The sequence below is a fragment of the Apteryx mantelli genome, chromosome 1, assembly GCF_036417845.1.
Source record: "Apteryx mantelli isolate bAptMan1 chromosome 1, bAptMan1.hap1, whole genome shotgun sequence".
Lineage (NCBI taxonomy): Eukaryota > Metazoa > Chordata > Aves > Apterygiformes > Apterygidae > Apteryx > Apteryx mantelli.
This window is the reverse complement of record NC_089978.1, coordinates 144,404,688-144,427,063: the sequence shown is the minus strand read 5'-3', so window position 1 is coordinate 144,427,063 and position 22,376 is coordinate 144,404,688. Positions and strand designations below refer to the sequence as shown.

Below are 22,376 nucleotides of genomic sequence, written 5' to 3'. Positions count from 1 at the left end.
TTATCTATGCACTTAAAGGGCTGTAAATTCCTGAAGCTGCAGATTATAAGCTTGAAAATATGGCATCTCTTGCAGTGTCTTACATGAAATACAAGGGATAAATATGGATTTGCTAAGGGAAACACCTACTTGTTTCTACCATTGAGCAGTAAAAGTCATTAGAAGAAAATAAATAACTTTATGGGAACTGAGGGAAGCACAGACAGGACAGTGTGGAAGGGAATGAGGGTTACTGGAGTGACTTATCAATGCTCATCTCCTGCTATCACAGGAAAAAGAGCATACTGGATATGCTCACCTGATCCTAACATATAATCCTCGCTTAATGCTTCAGAAAAAATGCAAAGAAACAGAACAAAAAAAAGTCAGTGATTGAGAATCCTTTAAAAATTATTGAATATTCCTTTAATTTGTAATGGTATATAGCAAGGCTACCAACCAGTAAAACAAGGCCTAATATTTTAATTCTATTTATCTATCTATATGCAGCCATTACATTTCTATATATACACGCATGCATACACACTCATATATTAAGCTAGAATACAATTATTCTATTGCGAATGTTGGTCCTAGCCCGTACGGCAATTCTGACTGAAGACTGGGAATTCAGTGTGCAAAAAGCTGCAGGGATTGGGAGAAGAAAGAAAAAGGAAGAGGAAAAAGAAGAGAAAAGAAGAATAGGCAAAGAGAAGAAATGAAGAAGAAGAGAAATAAGAGTGGACCAGGAAAGATGACAAAAAAGGGTGAAAAAATACAAGAAAAAAAAGAGGAGAAGAAAATAACATGATGAAGAAAAGAGAAGAATAAGAAAAATGAGGAGAGAAGGAAAAATAAAAAGGAAAAAAGTAATAGAAGGGGAAGAAAGATGTGAGAAAAAGCAGAGGAGAAAAATAAGTAAAGTGGAGATGAAGAAAAGCAGGAGGAAGAGAATGAGAACTATGAAAGAACAGAAAAAAAGGGGAGATGAAGGGGAATAGACGAGAGACAAGGAAAAGGGAAGAAGGGGGAAAGAAAGAGGGGGCAGAGGAGAGAGGAAGAAGAAAAAGAGGAAGAAGAACGGATGATGAGAAGAGGAGAAAGGAGGAAGGAAGATGAAGAGGAGGAAGAGAAAGGAAGAAGAGGGGAAGAATAGGCAAGGAGGGGAGGACAAGGAAGGGGAGCAGCAGAATAGGAGGAGCAAAAGCAGGTAAAGGGCTACGATTTTATTTTACAGTTACAGCCATTCTACTTTAAGTCAGTGTTTTAATTAATCATAATACTAAAGTGTTTGGAAGGTTTTGGCATGGATCAAGACTGGAGTGGTAGAAATGAAACAATTCTTGGCCCAGTCACACCAAGTTGGCCAACGGTTGTATTATTTCATTTTCTCAGTGTCCATATATTGATAGTTGTATTTACTTTAAACATGACCATAAATGCAAATGCCAAGTGCTTAAGCATAAATACTATTCCCACATAGATTGTTTTCTTTAAAAATATGGAAAACTAAATAAAAGTCCAAGCTAATATCACACAGAAGTAACAGTTTAAAAAGCATAATTGTGTGCACGTGTGCGTACACGCACACACACGTTATGAAAAAAAGCATTTTCAACACCTTTTATTTGGACTTTCTGTCATTTTTACGCAGAGTCTAGTTCAGTGTAGCACTATTCTTCTGTCATTAACTTAGTTACTGAGAAGTATATTCAGTTTTCAAGCACTTAAATTTTTCCTATCTGTGATCCTGACACTGTGACCTAAACATTTCATTGAATGCAAACCAGAACGGGCACAAGGACTTTCGCATCAACTATGTGCATGTACATAGGGAGAAAGCACTTCAAGTCCAGAAGAGGAGCCTTTTATTTCTATATACACCACAGAATAGTTGAGAACAGAACACAGCTGTACCTAAATGAAACTGCAGGATAAATAGAAAAGAGCTCAAAATAAAAGCAAATATCAAGCATATATGAAATAATAATAACCACCCCCATTTGTTTTTCTTCATTTTTATTGTTTTTCTGAGCAGTTTTGCAGACAACCAAGCTTTGCTTTGTAATTAGATCCATCCTGTTGCTCTAGTGCACTGAAAGCTGCTTTTAAAGGAAGCAGAACATTTATTTTAGATGGGGATAGAAACTATCGATCTTTATTCTGACTACTGCACTATCTCATCAATCAGATAAAACTGCTGGAAACCAGAGGGGGCACAAAGGCCAAAAAGTAGGGCTAAGATGTAGATTTGGCTCAAAAACCGGGATGCCTGGACACGATCCTGTACAACGTGCTCTAGGTGACCCTGCTTGAGCAAGGGGGTTGGGCTTAGATGATCTCCAGAGGTCCCTTCCAACCTCAGCCATTCTGTGATTTAAAGAACCTAAAGGCTCAACAATCATCAGTGCTGGAGTTCTACTGAAACCCTTTAGAAAATGGAAGCTGCTTAGCAGATTCAGGACTGGATCCATTTTGGTCATGCAAAATTCTAGGATTTCAAGTAAAAAAGTAAACTGACATAAAGTACAAGCTATCATGAGATTACCCATGCTTATAACTAAACACAAGCAAGTCTGCCTAAAGTACCATTACCAGTACTCTTCAGTTGTTCAGACAAGGCCTGCTATAATGTTCAAGGCAGCACTGACTAAATACATCCAGTAGTACAATGCCAAATGACCAAATCTTTCACTGATCCTAGTCCCCGGTCATACTGTCACCACCTTTTCTATTACGAAAAACCTTTTCTGCTCTAGATTTATATTTAAAATTAAAAGCAAGTTATAAAGTAAAAGGACTACTACTATCATCATCCTATTGCAACAGAATGCTATTGAAAGGTTTCAGATCTTTAGATTAATATAGTGGCTTTACATGCTGTACAACATCAGGAACTGCTGTCATATTTTTCACCCTACTCATTCTTTGATCACTTTATTTTGCCAAAACTTAGCACTAGGCCATTTGAAATGCTTCTAAAATACGCTGGTGACTATGTGCTTCCCCTCCATCTTTATGCTCTCTATAAAACTGTTCTTGCTAAGAAGAAAGCACCCTCTTTTCTTGACACCTTATTCAGAGCATTCTTTTATTCAGCTCTTCCCTTTGCTTTCCTTTTTCTTTGGTAGAAACAGTCCAACATCCGCCAATGCCATTTTGTCCCCTGATTATCCGCCTTTAGTTTCTCCCATTCGTGCAGTATGGTCTGCCTGCTACTGAACTATCTGTCATGCTTTTTTTTGTGGCACTTACTTAACCTTACAATAGCCTACTTGTGTCATCCTGTCAAATAAGATTAAACCATGCTTCTTTGGCTATGCAAATAAAAAAATTAACCTGGTTTTCATGTTGTTTCTGTGTCTGATGCTACAAATACTGTGGATTTCTGACACTGAAACTATTTCAGTGCTATTATTTATATAGTCTTTGAACCAACAGATACACGAATACATTTGACAATTAGTCCTTGACACCAGATTAAAATTAACTTTATAATGGTCAATGTAGAAACAAAGACTTTCTGCGTTTATTTGTATTACAGTATAGCAAAACTACTTACCACTGAAAAATAGCAGCACCTATTTCTCCGAGACACCAGTAGTGAAATATGACATAAAGTATTTCAGAATAAGGAATCAATCCTAATTCTGTAAGACAATTAATGATATAAAGAATCATGGGCCAGCTACTCAAATGGTGCCATTTGGCACAGCTGAATTTGCGGTCATGTTTCCAAATACAGGTGACTGTTCACACTGCAAAATGATAGATTAAAAAATATATCACAATATGGCTTAACTTACTTACCAGGCAGATGTACTCTGAAAAGACATCAAGGGTGGGCTTAAAGCATCTCCTTTTAAAGTATGTACTGTCTGTGATGTTTGAGGCTGTGGCTGAGACTGAGCTTGAGGCTGAGGCTGCATCTCTGACTGAGGCTGTGTCTGTACTTGGCTTGGATCCTGAGCAGGGTTAATCCATTGGCTCTGTCCATGTGTCATCCACTTTCCCTGGATTCCCCACTGTGCCAGGTAAAATTTGCAAATATCATAGTTCATTGAAGAGTAATATAAAAGGTCCAGTACCAGCAAGATCACCACAAAAAAGCCATAGATCCATACTCCTAACAGTGCACTGTAGTTGCTATGAAAGAAAAAGGGAAAACAAAAAAGTCATCTAATACATCAACAATAGTCATCACATTAGTTTGTCAAGGTTATTTGCTTCATGTAATTTTTTTTTTTACGTGTGTGTGTATATAACACACATATATATACACGTATATATATACACAAACAGATGGACATAACCAACATTTTGTTTTAAAGAGTGTTTTATTAAAAATTATTTGTTATTTTAATCCATCTATACACTCCTGTATGCATGACATGGGACATTTTTAGAAACAAAGGCCCCCTTTTGCTGTAAATAGTTTTTTTATATATACACTAGTGCATAGATTTGGTATATGATTAGTTTCAACGCTTTAAGTGAGGCCTGATATGCACATACTTGATGGGCCCGATGGCTTTTATTCTGCAAGCTCTCGCTCTCAGAGTCACCCTACTGAAAGTGACAGGGCATTTACATGAGTAAGGATTAACATGAGTAGCAATATGAAAATATGCTGTAATAACTGAGTCCTGGGGGTGTGTCTATACCAATGAAAGCACTCATTGCTGACAGGTATTATAAGCAACTTTTCTTAAAAGGTGTTAAACCTTTTTCTCTGCTCTTTTAAACTCTGCTCTGAATTTAATGATTAATCACTACTAGATGCAGAAGAAATACATATTATCAGAAGTGTAAGCTTTCACAAGCAATTGCTGAAGATCCCTTAATTTGTTGGTAATAAATTCAGGAAGGAAGAACATTGACAAGATTGTATTATAGAATGAATTCAACAGGAAGAAAAATATGTACTATGCTTATATGTACATGCTGGTGTAGCTATAATATATTTAAGGGGAAAGACCATGAAAATTATCAGCTATTGTCCACTGGAGTGGCTCACAGAGCTTTAAAACTAAGACAGGTGACTAAAAATATTAAAAGACGGGGGGAAAAAAAGGGTGAGAAAAGGAATAAGGGGTCAAGAATTTGGAGACCAAAAAGGGAAAAAATGCTACAGCTCTGCTGGGGACACAATATAATTAAAATAAAAATGACTGTCAGGTGTAAATGTATTTTGAACTGGAAACTGCATGAGTGGGAAAGAGGAGGCCAGAACAGAGAAGGAAAGAAAAGTGCAAGAATGAAGTTGTTAGGTATACAGAGAGGAAGGCTAATCTAGGCCTAAGAGCTTATATGGAAATATGTGTAGCAGAGACTATAAAAAGAAAAACAAGAAGACGGGATAGTAACAACAATGTCATTAGGAAAATAGTCTAGGGGAAAGATGATACCAATTAATAGGTGGGCATCCCCCATCTGTGTGAACCTGAACTTACATAAATAAAACTGAACACATAGTCAGCCATGCTCTTTTTAACAGACATTTGAAGAAGCTTTGAGGGAATTGTATTTTATCAGAACATGATCAACATTGAAGGGCTTTGAGAGAAGAAAGGTTGAGATCACATATTATAGATGCAAGCCAGAAAGATATTTTGGCAATTTAAAAATATGTCCCAAACCTTTTCAGACCTAAAACTTTTCAAGACTTTACCTCGACTCTTCAGTTCAGTTTGACGTTTTGTACAACTCTTTCACTTACAGTTAAAAAAAATCAGGATTTAAAACAAGAAATCAGATAAGAAATCAGAAATTTAATTTCTGTGTTACTGCCTGTCAACACTTAATGAGACTGATTCTCCTCTCCTGTGAATCTCCTTTCACTGCACAGACACGACTCCATCAACTTAAATGAAAGTTCCATGGCAAACGACTGGGAGTAACGAGAGGAATATCTGACCTGCTAACGGGTCCTTCCTGTGTAACTTTAGGATTATGCAAGCCTAAATTTTCAAGAACTTTCAGTAAATTTCCAGGAGGATTGGAAGTAGACAGACAAAGTATAGTACTTCTGAAAACCCTTACCTAAAGGGACTTGACTCAGGTATAGTTAGGCACACGTGTGCCTAACTTCCCGCAACAGTGAGTAGATCTTGGTAATGCATTAAAATCTTTGCAGCCCTGGCACTCAGAAGTATAACATAACCAGGTTGCACCAGGCTTCTCTGTAGTGTTACTCTGGATTTTCACTGAATTTATTCTTATTTGGAGTAAATTCTTTATCTGTTCCTAATGTAAATAACAGGGCAGTGAGGACCAGAGAACTTGGGAAGAAATCCACTGTGACAAATCCTGTTCATCTTCATCACCAATGCCAATAGGATCCATTTTAAGAATAGGTGAGCTGTATTTGATCCATAGTGAGAATGGAAATATCAGAAATCATATTATTTTTGTTTTGGCAACAATTTGAGAGCCAGGAACATTTCTGACAGTTACCTCAGAAGAATTTGTTTGTATTTTAGGCATTTAGTTTTACCCATCAAAATTTTGCAAAGTGAAAATTAGAGCTATTTTGAGTGTTCCAATTTAAAGCAACAATTTATTAATCATGCCATATGTGAGTTCTCCATCTGCTCCTTCTAAATAACATCTGTTTCTTACAAGTACAAAGATGAAAGATTGCTCTATTTTAATTAACAGACAGTGGGACAACAGCAATATCAAAAGGGCCTTGTGAAAAATCACAAGCAAAATTAATAAATGGTATGTTTTGTACACAGAGAAAAATTCCATACTTTGATCTATTTTGTTACTCAAACTATTAACATGGTACAAAATACTAATTTTGCTGATGGTTACTAATAATATTAAAAATTAAAACTTCCCTATAAATTAAGAAAATACCTTAAGTAGAAAATGAACACTGAATGACAGTAGGACCTGGCAAAGAAGTAGGAATCCAAAAACCTAGGACTTGCTCTCAGGTCATTTAGCTGAATGATTTAATTGTAAGTGTTTCATCTCACTGCCTGATTCTCCCATACTTTTGCACAGAAGTTTCATTTCAGCTAAAAATAAAGCATGAATAGACTCCAAATCTATTGAGATTCAAATTTCTGGGGTTTAGTCCTTCATGGAGAGAATCAAGTATGAAAAGCTGTTTTGATGTGGTTGCATCTTCTCTCCGCATCCCCAACTGGAAAACTTGCTCTCTCTTCATAACTCTCCCACCCTCCTAATCTATCATTTTGGAGGTTTCTGTTTAGGTTCAACATAACTTTTAGCAGTGTAAGAAACTACCTTCAAAGTCCTCTGCTCCTGCTGGCACACAAACACAAAAGCTAAATCTGGGGTAAACATTACATGACAATTTCCTTTTAGCCTCTGTGTAAAACAGGATAATTCATGGACCTCTTAGAAAAGTTCATTAGCTTATTACCTGCCAGAAAACACCATTATTTTAAGATACTTTGGCTTTGGTAGCAATATGGTGTAGATATGCTATAGACTTGCTACAAAGTGCACTTGTGTAAATGGAAGGATTTGCTCCGACTTCAGGGAGCCTTGAATTGGGCCCTTTGAGAACAGGAAATATTTTTCTTACCCATCTCATCCTATTCCATTTACAGAATCCTACTTAGATTTCTCTGTCGACCCTACACACAAATGAAAATAGACAGTTTCTTTTATTATTATTCTTACCCATGTAATTCCTTCCATCTATTTCATCAACTTTTTGAGACAGACAACAAGCAGGTTTGGCCTAGGCTATTTTTTAGAAGGATTTGTTGATTTTTGTGTGTTGTACATGAATAGAAAATAATTCATTTGGGAATCTGGGTTTAAAAAAACAAATCAAAACACTTGTGAACAGAATTCTACAGCTGCAGAGTTTATATGTAGGCAGATGGTCATGGAAGCTGCTTCTTTCCCTATTCTCCTTAAATATTGCTGCTACTTGCTATAGTAACACACATCAGATGTCCCAAGCAAATGCGCAGTCTCATGCCTAGCAAATACCTTGGTACTTGTATTGCTGAGGAGCCCTATACAGTTTTTACATATAAACTTTATCTGTGATTTTTTTTTTTTTAATTATGTAAAGGCCTCTGTCTAACCTAACGTTTTTCCTGGAGAAACCATCATTGTATACCTAAGAGCGCTTCCCAGTTAAATTATATCTTTTGGGGACAGACGCTAGTGGATTTAATAGATTTTTTTTTCCCTTTCTTATAGAGAAGACTTTCTGGGAGATATTCAAACAAATGCCAGTTCTGCAGGGGACATGCTGTACATGGAGAAGATAGTGCTATTCTGTTCTCACATTGCTTTCACTGCAAAGTTGTAGTGTGGTGTGCAAAAGCCATTCAACCCTGAAAATCTAGAATAAGAGATAAGGAAAAAAAATGGATGCATTACAGGCTGCCATAATGCTGTCCCAGTATCAGATTAAGGACTCCTAACACAGAATTATTGCTGAAACCCATCAGAACATGCATAATAGAAAATCTGAGAGAGTGTAAATAGTAGATTCAAGTGAATACTGTTTAAAAAAAAAAAACTTATTAGACACAGTTTCAGGCAAATATACGTTGGATGGCAGAACTTTTCTTGGCTGTTAGACATCACTAGTATTTCTATATTTATTACTACATGAACTGTTCACATTCACAAACATTGTAAACTGATTTATCTGCTTGATCACAAAGATAGATATATATATAGATATATCTTATATAGATAGATAGATACAGTCCAGTATCCGCACTTACCAAAACACAGGAATCTTTAGTTATGGTAATGGAAAAAATGTAAATAAATCTGGCTATAGATATATTATGCAACTGCAGAAGATAAATGTGCTCTTTCAGCTACGCCATGACAAAGAAGTTACAAGTCACTTCATTAATTTTTTCCCTCAGCTGTACAACAAAACAAGAAATGTGTTCTGATGATCATAAGAATAGCTAGGGGGAAAAATAAACCAGATAACAACATTGAATCACTCTTCCATTAAAGCTATAATCTTTTTCTTCAGTTCATTGCTATTCCCACATCCTAAATCATTCACCACAGGTACAATGCAAAATGTTTCATCAGAATCTTTTTTTCAGTGGTGTGTGAAATTAGATCTAAATAAATAGCTGACTTTGTTTCATAAAGGACACTGGAGATGTTACTATAAAGTGAACCCTGGACATATTAGAATCCAAATAAAGTTAAATAATAATATGCGTTAAATAAAGTCAGTGTGTTAAATAAGATGCTTATTACCACAGTCTTTGTGCAGGCATCTAGGCTTCACTTCTTCCTGCCTCTCCAAAGTCTGCTGAAATTCCTGGGAAATCTCTTACCAATCTCAGGGTGAGGAGAGCTCTCTCCCTCTCTCTCACTATACTGGTAGAGTTTTATGCTGGAAGTTAGCTTCTCTTCATTTTCCTGACCCTGACCGATTTATCAAAAACTGATGTTTCAGGAAGTTACAAGAAGGGAATACTAGTTCCAATCCTGCACCTCTCTAAGCTGCACCTCCAAAAGCATTTTCCTGTATTTAGCATGTTTTCACCTACCTTGGCAAAAGATCAGCGTGTAGCTAATGCTCACAAAGAAATTCTGGATGGAAGACGCATGTGGTATATAGTCTGTGAGCTGTTCTCAACCAAGAGGTGAATCTTACCCACAAAGAATATAGAGATCTTTCCCCACCAAAACTGAATGAGGTACTTTAAAGAAAAAAAAAATGCTAAAACTAAAATAATGCTTACAACTAGGGCCTATATATGTTCACTAAAAGAAGATAGCATAGTCCAGAGAATACCAAATTATCTCCTTTCCCTCTGAAACTGTTCACACACAACAGCTGAGAGTATAATTTACACTTTCCTCTGTCCATACTAAGTGGTGAGATGTCGTTTAAAACCTCATATCAAAAGACACAAGTAAACACAGCCTCTGACTAATGCAGTTTGAACTTGTGTGGAGACAGGACTGCATTTGCTAATTGTCCAAATAATCCAACATACACTGAACACATAAGAAGTTTGTGCCATAATGAGAGTAGCCAAGCCATGAACTGAGCCCCCGACAACAGCCTGCAAAGCTATCATAAAAAGCTAAAATCTGAGGGTCTCATAAAAAATAGTGTTGGATTTCTTACTAAATCCAAGGCCTTTTCTCTGCATATTTGTTGTATCACTATAACTACATCACTCAAAGACAGACTCACTTTTGTCTTTCATAGTGAGACTGATATATAAGCTATTTTTATTGCCAAAAACACCATGTATTCCCTATGCCCTGCTACTGCAAGCAGATCCACCTACTGAATCACCATGTGCTGAAGCAGTCAGTCTGCATCCACACTTTAGATTCCCACAGTTCCTTCAGGCTGCTCCAGACCTGTTCATGCCATGCACTACGTAAAGGCCTTTTGGCTATGACAGCTATCCTGCAGTTTCACATGGCAAGGTACATTTATTTCTGTGTGTGTGGGCATGCACACAGGGGAGGTTGGAGGCAGAGAAAGGTTGTACATCCCAGGGTGTATTTCACAGTCAAAGACCATACCTGTTCCTCTGTGCATGTCTGTTTTGGGAAGTGGCTGATTGCCCTGGCCATTTCAGGGTGTTGGTGAAAGGCGGGCAGCGTGGCCAACCTTAGTAACTTCTGGCCATGGCCACATTGAGTAGCTGCTGAGATATTAGAAAAGCATGAGGCACTGGCTTTCTACTTGGCAGTACTATGATTGGCCAGTTAACATCCCAAACTCTGTGATAAAGCTGCCTTTAGACAGCTTGGCTAGTTAGGCAGACTTGGTTGCCTGGTAGTGCTGGTGCAGGGTTTACAGGGTGTGACCGACCAATAACCCCTACAGTGGGAGAAGACTCAGAGGGCAAGGTGCCCCATGAAGTCCAGGAACAGGGTAGGATGCGGCTCATTAATCCTTGCTGTTGCACAAAGAACCGACTTTATCTCAACACAAAGGGGACTGGAGGGTGGCCTTTGTTTTAGATAAGCAGCCAGAGCTGTTAACTGGACCAGATGTAAATATTTCTTCCTGAGTTTATCAAAATAATGTGAATGTTTCCCTGAATTAGCCAGATCAGCATGGGGGAAGTGTATACGTGGCTCAGCCCAACATAGGAGTATAAAACCTGAACAACTAACAAAGGAATTTTGAAGAGAGCAATGGGCTTGAGCTGGCTTCTACCCACCTATTCCTTCCCAGAGATTGGGGACGCCCAGCGTTGTGATGGTGAGCATATTATGGAGACAGGTAATGGCAATCACATTGGTATTGTGATTGAACTGTATAAGTATACACTTGTATTGTGATTTCAGTATATTGCTGGATCACTCTGCTAAATCAAAAGCCCATGTAACATCAAATATCTTCAAAGTAAACTTTTATATTAAACATTGCACTCTCCACGTGTGGAATATCTAAAAGAACGTGGTCAGAGAGTACTGGACTCTGACACAGGGACCAAGAAGGGAAGAAACAAAGCAAACTTCTCGTGTACAAACCAAAGAGTGGGAAAAGTGTGGGGGCTACTGCCACACTAGTCCATTCTTGGGACTCTCTTTTTTCTGATTCTGAGTGTGAAGCAGTTTCTGCCTCCGTTTGTGACAATGTGCATAACCCTTCTGTACTGAGAGTACTGTGTGGACCTCCCTTCAGCCAGGCACCTAATTGCTGTTGTGGCAGCATGGTCATCCCAGTGAACAATGGGAAAGCACGTCCTACTTTTACTACAGAATGTATATAGAGCATATCTTGCATTGGGGCATATTATGAGGCAGTGGTATAGACTCTGCCAGGTTACCTTGAGGGATATGCTTTGGCAGAGCTGGGTAGCCCCAGATGAGAGTGCTACCAATTTCCGGAATGTCCAGAGTGCACAAAGAGTGGGAAAAAATGGATGGCCTTTAATGGGCCTGTTGGACCTGAAGCATCTCCCCAGTGTTCCATATGGTAAGTTCCCGTGATGTTCCCAAAGGCACCACAAGGCCAAGGCAGGAAATTTGACCTCAAGTGCATAGCTGAGCGTGCTGTAACAAGACAGTGTAGAATCAACTCGATTTAAAGGTATCTTATATGGGTAGAGTCTATTTTTATCTTTCTTTTACACTACATAGCATAAAAGCTTCTTCATACCAATTTAACTGAGTGATTGTCACTTCTGCAACTGTAGAAGAAGTTACAGCATGCAACTTCTTTATCTACACAAGACTCAAGCTTTTCTAGGCAGAGCTGTAAGAGAGAAGATTGTTAAGGAAGACAACAGCTAACTGTGAGCTGGCTGTTGCTGGACGCGGCTCCACACTGTGACTTAAAATAGCTGACATTAGTATTCCAGCACTATAGTCTCCTAGCTGCCTCACATCTGCTTCCATAGAAAAGAATGACAAAACTCCAACTGACTTTTGCACGGCAGAAGAAAGCACCAAAAACCCTGTAGTAGCCAGAAATGAATAGACTGGAATTCCAGTTGTCTTTAATCTGTCCTTTCCTTGCCCTGGAGTGCCTGGATACTGGAATAAAATGGCAGGGGAGAACAGAGAGATCAGAAATGGACCCTGGGGGTTTACACCAGGTGAAAGTTGTCCTCTCCACCAGAGAAATTACAGTGGATTAGTGTGGCCAGAACATCAAACAGTAAAAAGGACACATATCACAAGGGGAGATTTTGTCATCATAAATATGTAAACAGTAATGAAGATCTACTTGCTACTTATTAGCTCTTTGGAAAAAAAGCTACTGATATTTATCTTTGAGGACAGGCCCCAGAATTGCACGGAAGATATACATACATAGCAAAGTATCTCAAGTAGCAGGCAAGGAGACCATACAACCTGGGTATATAAGCAAGTATGTCCTATTCCCCAAGGTCAGTGATTACAAGAGATTTATATGCAAAATGTGCAGAGATTCAAAATAGCAGTAGCCATGCAAAACATTTAGGTTGGTATGGACAATATCAACGCCCTCCCTCTCTCCCCTACTGACAGTTTTGGGGTGTATTTTGACTGATACACATTTCAACATAGTTCGGATTAGTTTGGGTTGAGGGAGAGAAATTTTAATATAACTTTTACATCTATGCTCTCCTAGCAATGTCTATAGGGGGTATCAAAGCAATAAAAGCAAAGGTAAAATATCCTGTCCTTTAGAAAAGTTCTGTAACAGCAAAAACCTTTTGGCAATGTTTCTATGTATGTACAATTATTCTAATTGCTTCCATCATTAAGAACATGTCAGACTATGTTATTAGATCAAAAACAGTTCAGTGAAGAGTACTTTAAAACTCATTTACTTACTTATGCATATATCCATCTGCGTTCCCTGTTAGGTTCATCTGCATAACAGTCTGAAATTCTGTCTCATTGCAGCAATATTTAAATACTGTGTTGTTATGGTGACAGCAAAAGATGTAAGATTTATTGTCAGAAAGACGTGGGCAGTGAAAACCAAAGTGGTAGCGACCTTTGTAGTCCGTATATGGCTCGCAGACCCGAAAATGTGCACACAATGCTGTAAAACAAAGAATGATATTGGCTTAGTGAGTCACTTGTGTTATCTGTATGTTGTGAACTGTAATTTTTCTTTGATTAAGCTTAAACAATTGCTCTTTGATTTCTGGAAAACACTAATAAGATACTTCAGGATTTCGACATAATAATATTTAGCACTAAAAGCTTAAAATATCTAGCGTTTTGCAATATTTTTACTTTTACTATTATTGTGTTTCTGATTATTATTACTTTTTTAAAGGAAGAGAAGAAATATCCTCCATGCCAAGGAACACAAAAATATTTAGGGAAACAGTTTTGCACTGCTGGTTTAAATATATAGATACTCACAAAGACCAAACAATGTTCATATTAGATCTTCCTGGAATTGCTTCATTATAGCTAAAAGCCTATATAAAAACTGCAGTAAAAGTTTGGCAGTACATGATTTATAGTCACTCTTATTGTGTCAAAAATATCTGCTCCATTGTAAACGTCATTCTTTGATAAGGATCACTGTGCTAGAAATAAAAAGTACAAAACAGTATACCAGATCTGAATAACTCTGAATTTGCAAGTATCTAGAACTAACAGAAACACAGCTATTCTTGAGCATTCCTGCTTTTCTTCTTTATTTAATTCTCATGTTATTGCATCTTTCAAAACATTTTTTCCAGGAGTATGTCACATTGATTTCACTATCAGTTTTCCTGAAAAAAATTAAATGCTCTCCATATATATCCTCCAAATGCAGACTCGAGGCTGATTGTTGTGTGCCAATCACTACACAACAATCCAAATCACCCTCTAGAAGCTCCTGTTACTACCTGCCTCTATTTCTGTGGATTATAGATCCTGTGGCAGCTATGCTCCTTTCCCATACCTCAGCTCTGTTCCTAAAATTATAGATGAACCAGCATCTAGTATCAGGAAAGCACAGTATACCAGAGGAGAAAGTAATCTTGGCTAAGGAGTGATATGATAATGCAACTGTTGTTCATATCAGTGTTTTTTCAGAAAAGACACACACATGTACATATACCTGTCATCACTGCTTTAACAGAGGACAAAATCCCTTTGTAGATGAATTGAGTCAGGAACTAAAGTGCTATAAAAATTCTACTTCCAAAGGAACATAGATTTTCAGAAAACTAATTACATAACTGTTCTTGCTCTGCCTAGGAAAAAATCTGTGTTCAAATCTCAGGATTCTATAACTGGTAATGAAATCTTCTTTCTTTAGACTTAGGTTTTCAGAATTGGGACCCCCTAAGTTTTGCAATAAAAGTGCATGTTGAAATTGTGGCACAAAATCCACAAAGCAGATAATTACACAAGTATGTATTTATTTGAAAAAGTAATTTCCTACATCGCTCCTAATTAACATAGCAATTAGGATTAAGGGGGATCAGAATTAAGGTCCCAAGTTCTGAAAATTTTAGTTTTATCTATGTATCTATTGTATTTTGAGAAGCTGACCTAAAACAAATAGGGAATGCAAAACCTGGCACGGGAGAAATTCCTAAACCAAGTAGAGCTATTAGAGATAGGTATCTGACTTCTAACAAGAACAGGAGCTTGATTCAGTTGCTTAAATACAGGACTCCAGTGCCAGCTGGGATTCCCCAACCTGTTCTGCCTGGCCTCCAGCTTTCAGGTCCTGTCCACACGTGGAAGTTCGAGGGCAAGTCAAATGGCATTTAGATGCACGTGGTTAAGCACTTAAAGGCCCCAAGTGTTTCGCAAATGTTTGCTGCCAGTTTACAAGGATGCATTACATGCTTATCTTAAACAGTACGCATAGTCCCACTAGTCATCATTACTAGGAAAAAGGTGAGTCTATGCCTGATGTCAACAAATATAGTAAATTGACCTCAATTTGTACAGTCATACAAATTGACGGGTCAAGGTAACACCTGCCTAATGTTCTACTGTAAGTTTCTTCAAGATCAAGAAGCTGGCTTTTAAGTTATATTATTGGACCTAATAAATACAAGTGAGGTGACAACCTTCACACTGCGCTTCAGTGGTGATGTTTATCCATGGTATTTTTATTAACACTATCTAGCAGTAGAGTATCCATCTAATCCTTCTGTGAAAATGGCCAGTTTCAGATGCTTCAAAGGAAGACACAACCGTGCTATACAGTGGAAAAGTTGTCCAATAAACCCTCTAGTAAGGAAAATTTCTTTCCACTTTTCTCCTTTATGGGTTATATCCTGAAACATGCCTGTCTTTCAGTTTCCGGGTTTTGTTTTCCTCTGTCTTGTGCAGTGTTCTCCCTATCCAGAAGGATAATGTTTTTTGAAATTACAAATCTCTTATCAGAATAAGATGTTGCAGCAGTGATTTTTGTGGATTAAAGTATGTACTACATCTGCTGTATCTGTAAAGAAAATATAACAGGTCTAAACTGATCAATTTGGCAGTTGTCATTTTTTAGTGATTTTGACCTGCTCCTTCTTACTTGGAATATCTGTACTTTGGTTATATTAGCTATTCTAAGAATCAGAGTTTCCCCGTCTTCTTTGTTATGTGCAAAGCCCTGGCATGCAACACAGATTTTGTTTTTCATGCGTTATCAGTGGAATCATCAACTTTTTTTCAAAATGCAGGTCTAATGGCTTTTATGGCTGAAGATATGTTAACTTACTTTTCCTTTAAAAACTAACATTACTACTATCATTTACATAACAGTAATTTAGTATAGTAATCTAGTATAGATGGGGTTTCAAGTTTGGGACCTTTTAAGGGAAAAAGCTTTGTGAATAGGATAGTAAAAAACCCCATCATTTTTCATATGTCTACTACAAACTTAGCTTAGGTGAATTACACCCAGATTAGAGAACACCAAAAGAACAGCAGCCCTGCCAAGCTATACCTGACTTGTATATGTATCTAGCTCATGTTGTGAGAATCAAAACTAGTTCTTTATGTTTCATAAACTAATGAATATTTCCATGTTTCTGACATTATTCTGGCCCAGCACTCAGAGAGAGAAATTGCTCTTTCTTGAGCATGTTGCGAACTGTGAGAATGCACTGGAGGGCTATAGGATCTCGAGGGGTTTAGCTTACTCCTCACTGCAAAATGGTTTTCTTACCAGCCCATATTCCTAGTCTACAGCCCTACACAGATCCTTTGCCCATTTTAAAAGCAAAATTAAAGTCAAACTTGTTTGGGGTGAAAGCTGGGGGAAGGGTGGCTACAGAAGAGAGGGAGAATGGAAGATAATGTCAGGTCAGAGCATGAATTAAGTCTGTAATAAAGATGTATTGCTAAGCAAAGACTTAAATATTAAAATGTGTGTCAGTGATTAAAATACATACACAAGAAAATGTATACCATGATGTTTGAATTTTGGTCAGAATTTGCCAGTCAGTGAAAAAAAAATCGATTTATTGTAATCTGTCTAATTTTACTTGCTGCCTGTGTTTGTTCTGGGAATCAGAGATCTAGTAAACAGAGCACATTTTTTCACTAGGTATATTTTCTGAAAATAAGCACACTTCAATCTTGCATGTGTATGAAGCCAATCTGAATATTAGAAAGCCTTATTGCTACAGAAATTCTTTAGATAAAAGTAGTGTGACTGAAAGGCTCTAATTTGCCTGTTGCAAAGATAGCAGATGTTTTTGAAGTGGAATTGCCTGTGTAAATTCTCACACTATCTTTGAAATGTATTACTGAGAAGGTGTTCATACACATTTCTAGAGAAGCCTGTCATGCTTCAAATGACTGATTTCAGCTCATCTTAAGATTTATCTACTCTACCTGAAAAATAAACAGACAGTGTACATTAAACTCTGATGTTACTTTCCTATCTGCTTCTAGTTAGATCTGTGTAATACTGATTATATTTTTAATTGAGCTACCAAGTTTGTAAAGTCCAAAAGTTTTCAGAGGTGGCTGGTCATTATAAGCTTTCTATATGTATTCATAGAAATATTCACATGTATACATTTTACTTGGCACAACCCAATCATTTGAGATCCTCTGATAATTCTGCTATATGAACATTCATTTTCTACTCCAAAGGAAAATTACTGTAACGTGCAAATAATCTGTAAAATTTTGCATGCTAATACGAGTCTTTCTGCCATCACTGATTTTATAAATGTGTTTCAACCCATTAAGGGAACTTAAATATCAGCATTATTGCAAAGTATATATTTAAGAGTTAAAATGGACAGACTGATATTCTTCTAGCATGACTGCGTGCTGCTCCTTCCTTTATTACTCATTCGCTGTGCTGTCAGTACAATTAGTGTGTCCACATATCCTAAAACTGTGTGGCCTTGTGCTCTTGATGTTTTCACATTAAAATAAAATCAGCCTAAAGAGTTTCTGTATTCTCAATCTGATTTCACCCTTTTTTTAATAGAGCCACAGCCTACCCACTCTGAACCCAGGCCTTCCTTTTCAGAGTTGTTTCTCCCTACCATGAGAGAATTTTGCTCATTTTGGGCAATTACATCTCCTTCCTAGACACACAGCTAAAGCTGCCAAACTTTATCCTCGTTTTGAGCCACCAGCTTGGTGTCCGAACGCACACCTTTGCTCTGCTGCTGCTGCCACTGATGCAATGAAAACCAGGCCCTGAAAACTGCTGCTCTGGGAACTTGTCTGTTACTTGTGTCCTAACTTTCACTGTGCCTTGTGGAGCTAATGATAGTTATGCTTCCAGTTAAGTGCAGTTTTCAACCATACATAAAGTTTTTAAAAATTTAAGTCTGCACATCTTAGTAGATCAAGAACTTGAAAGTGAGGCATGATCTTACAGATAGAAGTCTGTAAATCTAGTGAAGTCAAAAAGAGTCTTGCCATTAGGTTTTCATTTCAGCTCAGTTTAAAAATGATGTTTGTATCATTTAAAAAAGAGCAGCATCCTTTAGTTCTGCCATTCTCACTGCATAAAGCCAATAGTTTTCCTTTTTGGAAGCTGATGCATCTTGGACAAGTATTTTATATTTGTGCTGCCTCCAAAATAATATATAATAAATTTCATTCAAGTCTTGTAAAAATGTGGGTATAAGTTAGCAAGGGTCTAAACCCACGCCTACAGATGTCAGTAATGAAACTCCCCAAGGAGCAGAGTTAGGCTGGCATAAAGACTTTTGATCATTCCAGATTAAGCCTGCACGCTACATGCTAGTAATGAATGTCAGATAATAGAATACTAATAACTGAAGATCAGTGAGAAGATAAGGCACATATTTACAAAGACAAGTTTCTGGCATTTATAGACAAACTATGTAAAAACTCTATGTAATTAGTCTCAAATAAAGAAGTTGTACTTCAGAGGCAGCGTATTTCTTCTCCTAAGAGAAAAACAAGTCAGAACAGTTGCTGTATGCTTGGGTTTGAGAGAGTAAGTGTATATATACCAGTGGCTGACTACTTCTGTTTGCACACACAGTGTAATACTAGTGTCCCATTCAATTGGAACATAGACAATTATATTATCTTGAGGAAAATGCTTGCAGAAGTGGAATCTCAGGAGATCTCTACTAGAAGTTCCCTGAAAAGAATGGTAAGGGTTTGAAAACATAATAAAAATGAACAGAAAGACTGGAGCTGCTGGAAAAGTTTTGTGCTGTTTGATTCCTGGATTACGTGCACCGAATTCTTCTTGAATAATTGGCTTCATTTATGTACCAGGAAAACAGCTTTCTGACGAAGAGGCTGCTATAACCCCTATCCCTGATTCTAGTACACAGAAGAAGGGTAGTTACATAACTAGGGATGCAGCGCCATACATAGGGATATCAGTGGAAGGACTGTAAAGCAAGAGAACCTTTTAAGATTAGGCAGAGCAGTGGTCAATTGCTAATATTATAATTTTACTAACAGGAGGACTGTGTCAATTACAGCTAGAAAATGAACTGTCGATAGTAAAAATCAACTAGAATGCTTGCAAATGAGTAACAAGACTGCAGGCAACAAAATGCACACTGAACTAATGGATGAGGATATAATACTGAGTGTTATAAGGATAACGCAGACACAGTACAGTAACAATTGTTACTGGAGCATGAAGATATATAATGCTCGTTAAAGTTTTAAGTAGTGTTTGGGGATATGAATAAGGAGTAATGGTGGATAAAACAAAATCTCTTTGAATTAAAAACACCTCAAGAATGGAGGGTAGAAGAGGTTGTGCTAGAAGTTTAAAATTCCTAGCACCAAATTATTTGGACTGAGATCCTTTTAATTTTTTAAAAATAAAATTATCCCATCATTACAGAAAACCTTAATGTCATAGACATCTCTTGAAGAAAAGAATGCAACTAATAATCATAGGGCTCCATTAATTCTCAGTGTAACAACTGACAGATTTCTGCACAAATCCTTTCTGTGCACTAATAGGAAACACCCAGGGCAGATCTAGCAAACATCTAGTGGGAAAACCCCGGGCGCACTCCCTGGTCCAGTGAATTCTTCAGGTAAAATTGTACATTTACATAGAATAATACTGATCAGGAAAATGACATACTATCTGTGTAACACGATGTCATGCATTTTTCTTTACATATATGTAAGATAACTTACATCACCTCTGACATGTACTTATTACAAGAACAGTTGAAGTTCCAAGTTCAGTCCTTCGCATGCTCACATACTCCTGTGTGCATGCATAAAAATATACATTTGGAACCCTACTTGGTCTGTTTTCAATAGACAGTCTTTTGCTCTGTTTTCAATACATGGTCATTTAGCAAAATGGTTGGATTGTATAGTGATGCAGACATTTATTTTTTTTTTTTAAACGATGAGCTGAAAAGCTAAAGCATCAAAACAGTGTCCTTGTCAGTGTCCCATTACTTTGCCTTCTTAAACTGAATTTTGAATTGCATTTCAAATTCCAGCTTCCAATTACTAAATGCGTAGCTGATTTATTTATTTATTCATTACTCAATGAACAATCCATTTGATCTTGTTAGTTTTGAAGTAATCCAGGATTAAATTGGAACTACTTTTTCCCTGTGACACGCATCACTGAAAGATAAATTTTTGGCATAAAAGTTACCTGCTGACAAGAGTAATGAAAGCAGAACCATCAGCACATTCAAGGACTGTTGACCACAACTTGTCATCGTTGGCTTTCATTGGTCCATTAGAGAATTACCTGTTGGACAAGACACGACATCATGGTTAAGTGTCTGTTTCATCTCACCTTCATTTGTTCAAAGTTTTGCTTCCACAAAAAGCTTTGGTAAGCTGAAACTACTTCATAAAACAAGAAAAAAAACATACTTTTCTTCTGGACTGGATTTTATAAGTGAAATAAATTCTCCTTTCAAGGATTTTGTTAAAATTCCTTTTTATTTCACCATGAATGTAAACAACTATTTACACACCTTTCATTAACAATGAGTAGAGATGAATCATATGAAGTTCTTTGATATTCACACTTCCCCTGTAATCTAAACTCAGCAAAAGCATGCTTGTTTTATTGTTAACATGAATGGGCTGCTGTATTATGCCTGTAAGAACTGGAAGAATACAAACAAAATAAAAATAAAGTCTGCTTTGAAAGTCACTCTGTTTTACCCCATTAGAGGGTGCAGTCGTTCAGAAAGCGGGTCGAGCAACTAAGCTGGTTGGAAATATCTCAAAAAAATTTTTTTTCATTATAATTGAAGCATTTCATGGGATTATTGTTATTTCTTGTGTTCCTGGAAATGAGGGTGAGATGTGATGCATACTTATATGTTGCCATCTGCTTCCCCTGTCTGCTTCCTCGTCTGGCTTCCTCGCAGTTTGGCTGGCAGTAGTCATACAAAGGCTATCCTAGTTTTTTGCAGAACAGCCCCACAGCTGGGAGATTCAGAATGTTTCTATATGCACATTGATTCAACTTCACCAGCTGCATGCTCTGTAAGCGTAGCAGTGGTTCTGTCCCAATACAAACATTACCATCAGCATCAATAGCAATGTCTTAGTACCCTGTCCTGCTGTCATTGCTACACAGACTAACAATGGACGTATAAGCTCTTCAGCATCCTGAACTCACATTGACAGCAGAGGATAATAAAGAGGTACTTCAATGGCCTGCACAGCAATCCTGGGAGCTTGGGCTATAAACCAGAAAGCCTGGAATTGCTCATTTGGGAGAAGAAATTCCACCTAGCTGGTACACTGAAGGCTGCCGGGGGTGAGTCACATTCTTGGATTGTTAAAAACAACAACGACAACAATTTAAGGTGTTTATAAAGGAGCAACATAGAAAAATTAAAGAAAAATGGCAATTTATATCAAAAATTATATTGCTTGTTTCTAAGACACTGACAGCTCAAGAGCAATATGATGCCAAATGCTCTAAAATCAGTGCTATAATAGATAACTACAAAGTAGTTTACTAATTGGTGTCTACTACAGGCTACTGAATCAAATTAAAACCCCAAGACAATTGCACCTGTATGTAACAAAGAGGGAAAAGAAAAATCAGCATTATCATGAATAACTAAATTCTGAGTAACATATGTGGGCATGGGAGGGAAGACATAAAGCTACCTACAAAACTTTTATAGACAACAGATTGCTCACTAACAAGAAATACTGCGTCCAGCACAAGCAGATTCTGCAACAAATCATCTTAGCGGATGAAGACAAGATGATCACAAAGCTAAAAATTAGTGGTAACTTTTGTACAAGAAATTATGATAAATTACATTTGTTATCTGCAAACACGAGTGAAATCCAAACCACTATAATATTTGTAGGTCTAAAGTAAGTCAGTTCCTTTAAGGGGAAAACAATTAGATACCACAACACTTGGAAGAAAAAATAATTGTACAGAAAACTATGAATGCTAACTAGGAATACATTAGGAATATTTCACTAAGCATCAAAAGAAGCCACTCTTTTTTCAGAAGGAATATCACTTTAATATCACGCGCCTGGATGCAATCCTGTGCAAT

The 22,376-nt window shown here is 37.3% G+C and overlaps 1 protein-coding gene and 1 long non-coding RNA gene across 6 annotated transcripts in view; one reads left to right on the top strand and one right to left on the bottom strand.

Annotated features, from left to right (window-relative positions):
• LOC106488765 (uncharacterized) overlaps nucleotides 1-22,376 on the top strand; it is a 173,410-nt gene that overhangs the window by 92,324 nt on the left and 58,710 nt on the right. The window lies entirely within an intron of this gene.
• On the bottom strand, nucleotides 3,720-20,572 carry SHISAL1 (shisa like 1). The gene is made up of 3 exons (XM_013947795.1): nucleotides 20,483-20,572; nucleotides 13,261-13,474; nucleotides 3,720-4,125 (listed from the first exon to the last, which is right to left on the bottom strand). Exons 1-3 carry the CDS (start codon nucleotides 20,547-20,549, stop codon nucleotides 3,786-3,788), a joined length of 621 nt encoding a protein of 206 aa, XP_013803249.1. The 5' UTR covers nucleotides 20,550-20,572; the 3' UTR covers nucleotides 3,720-3,785.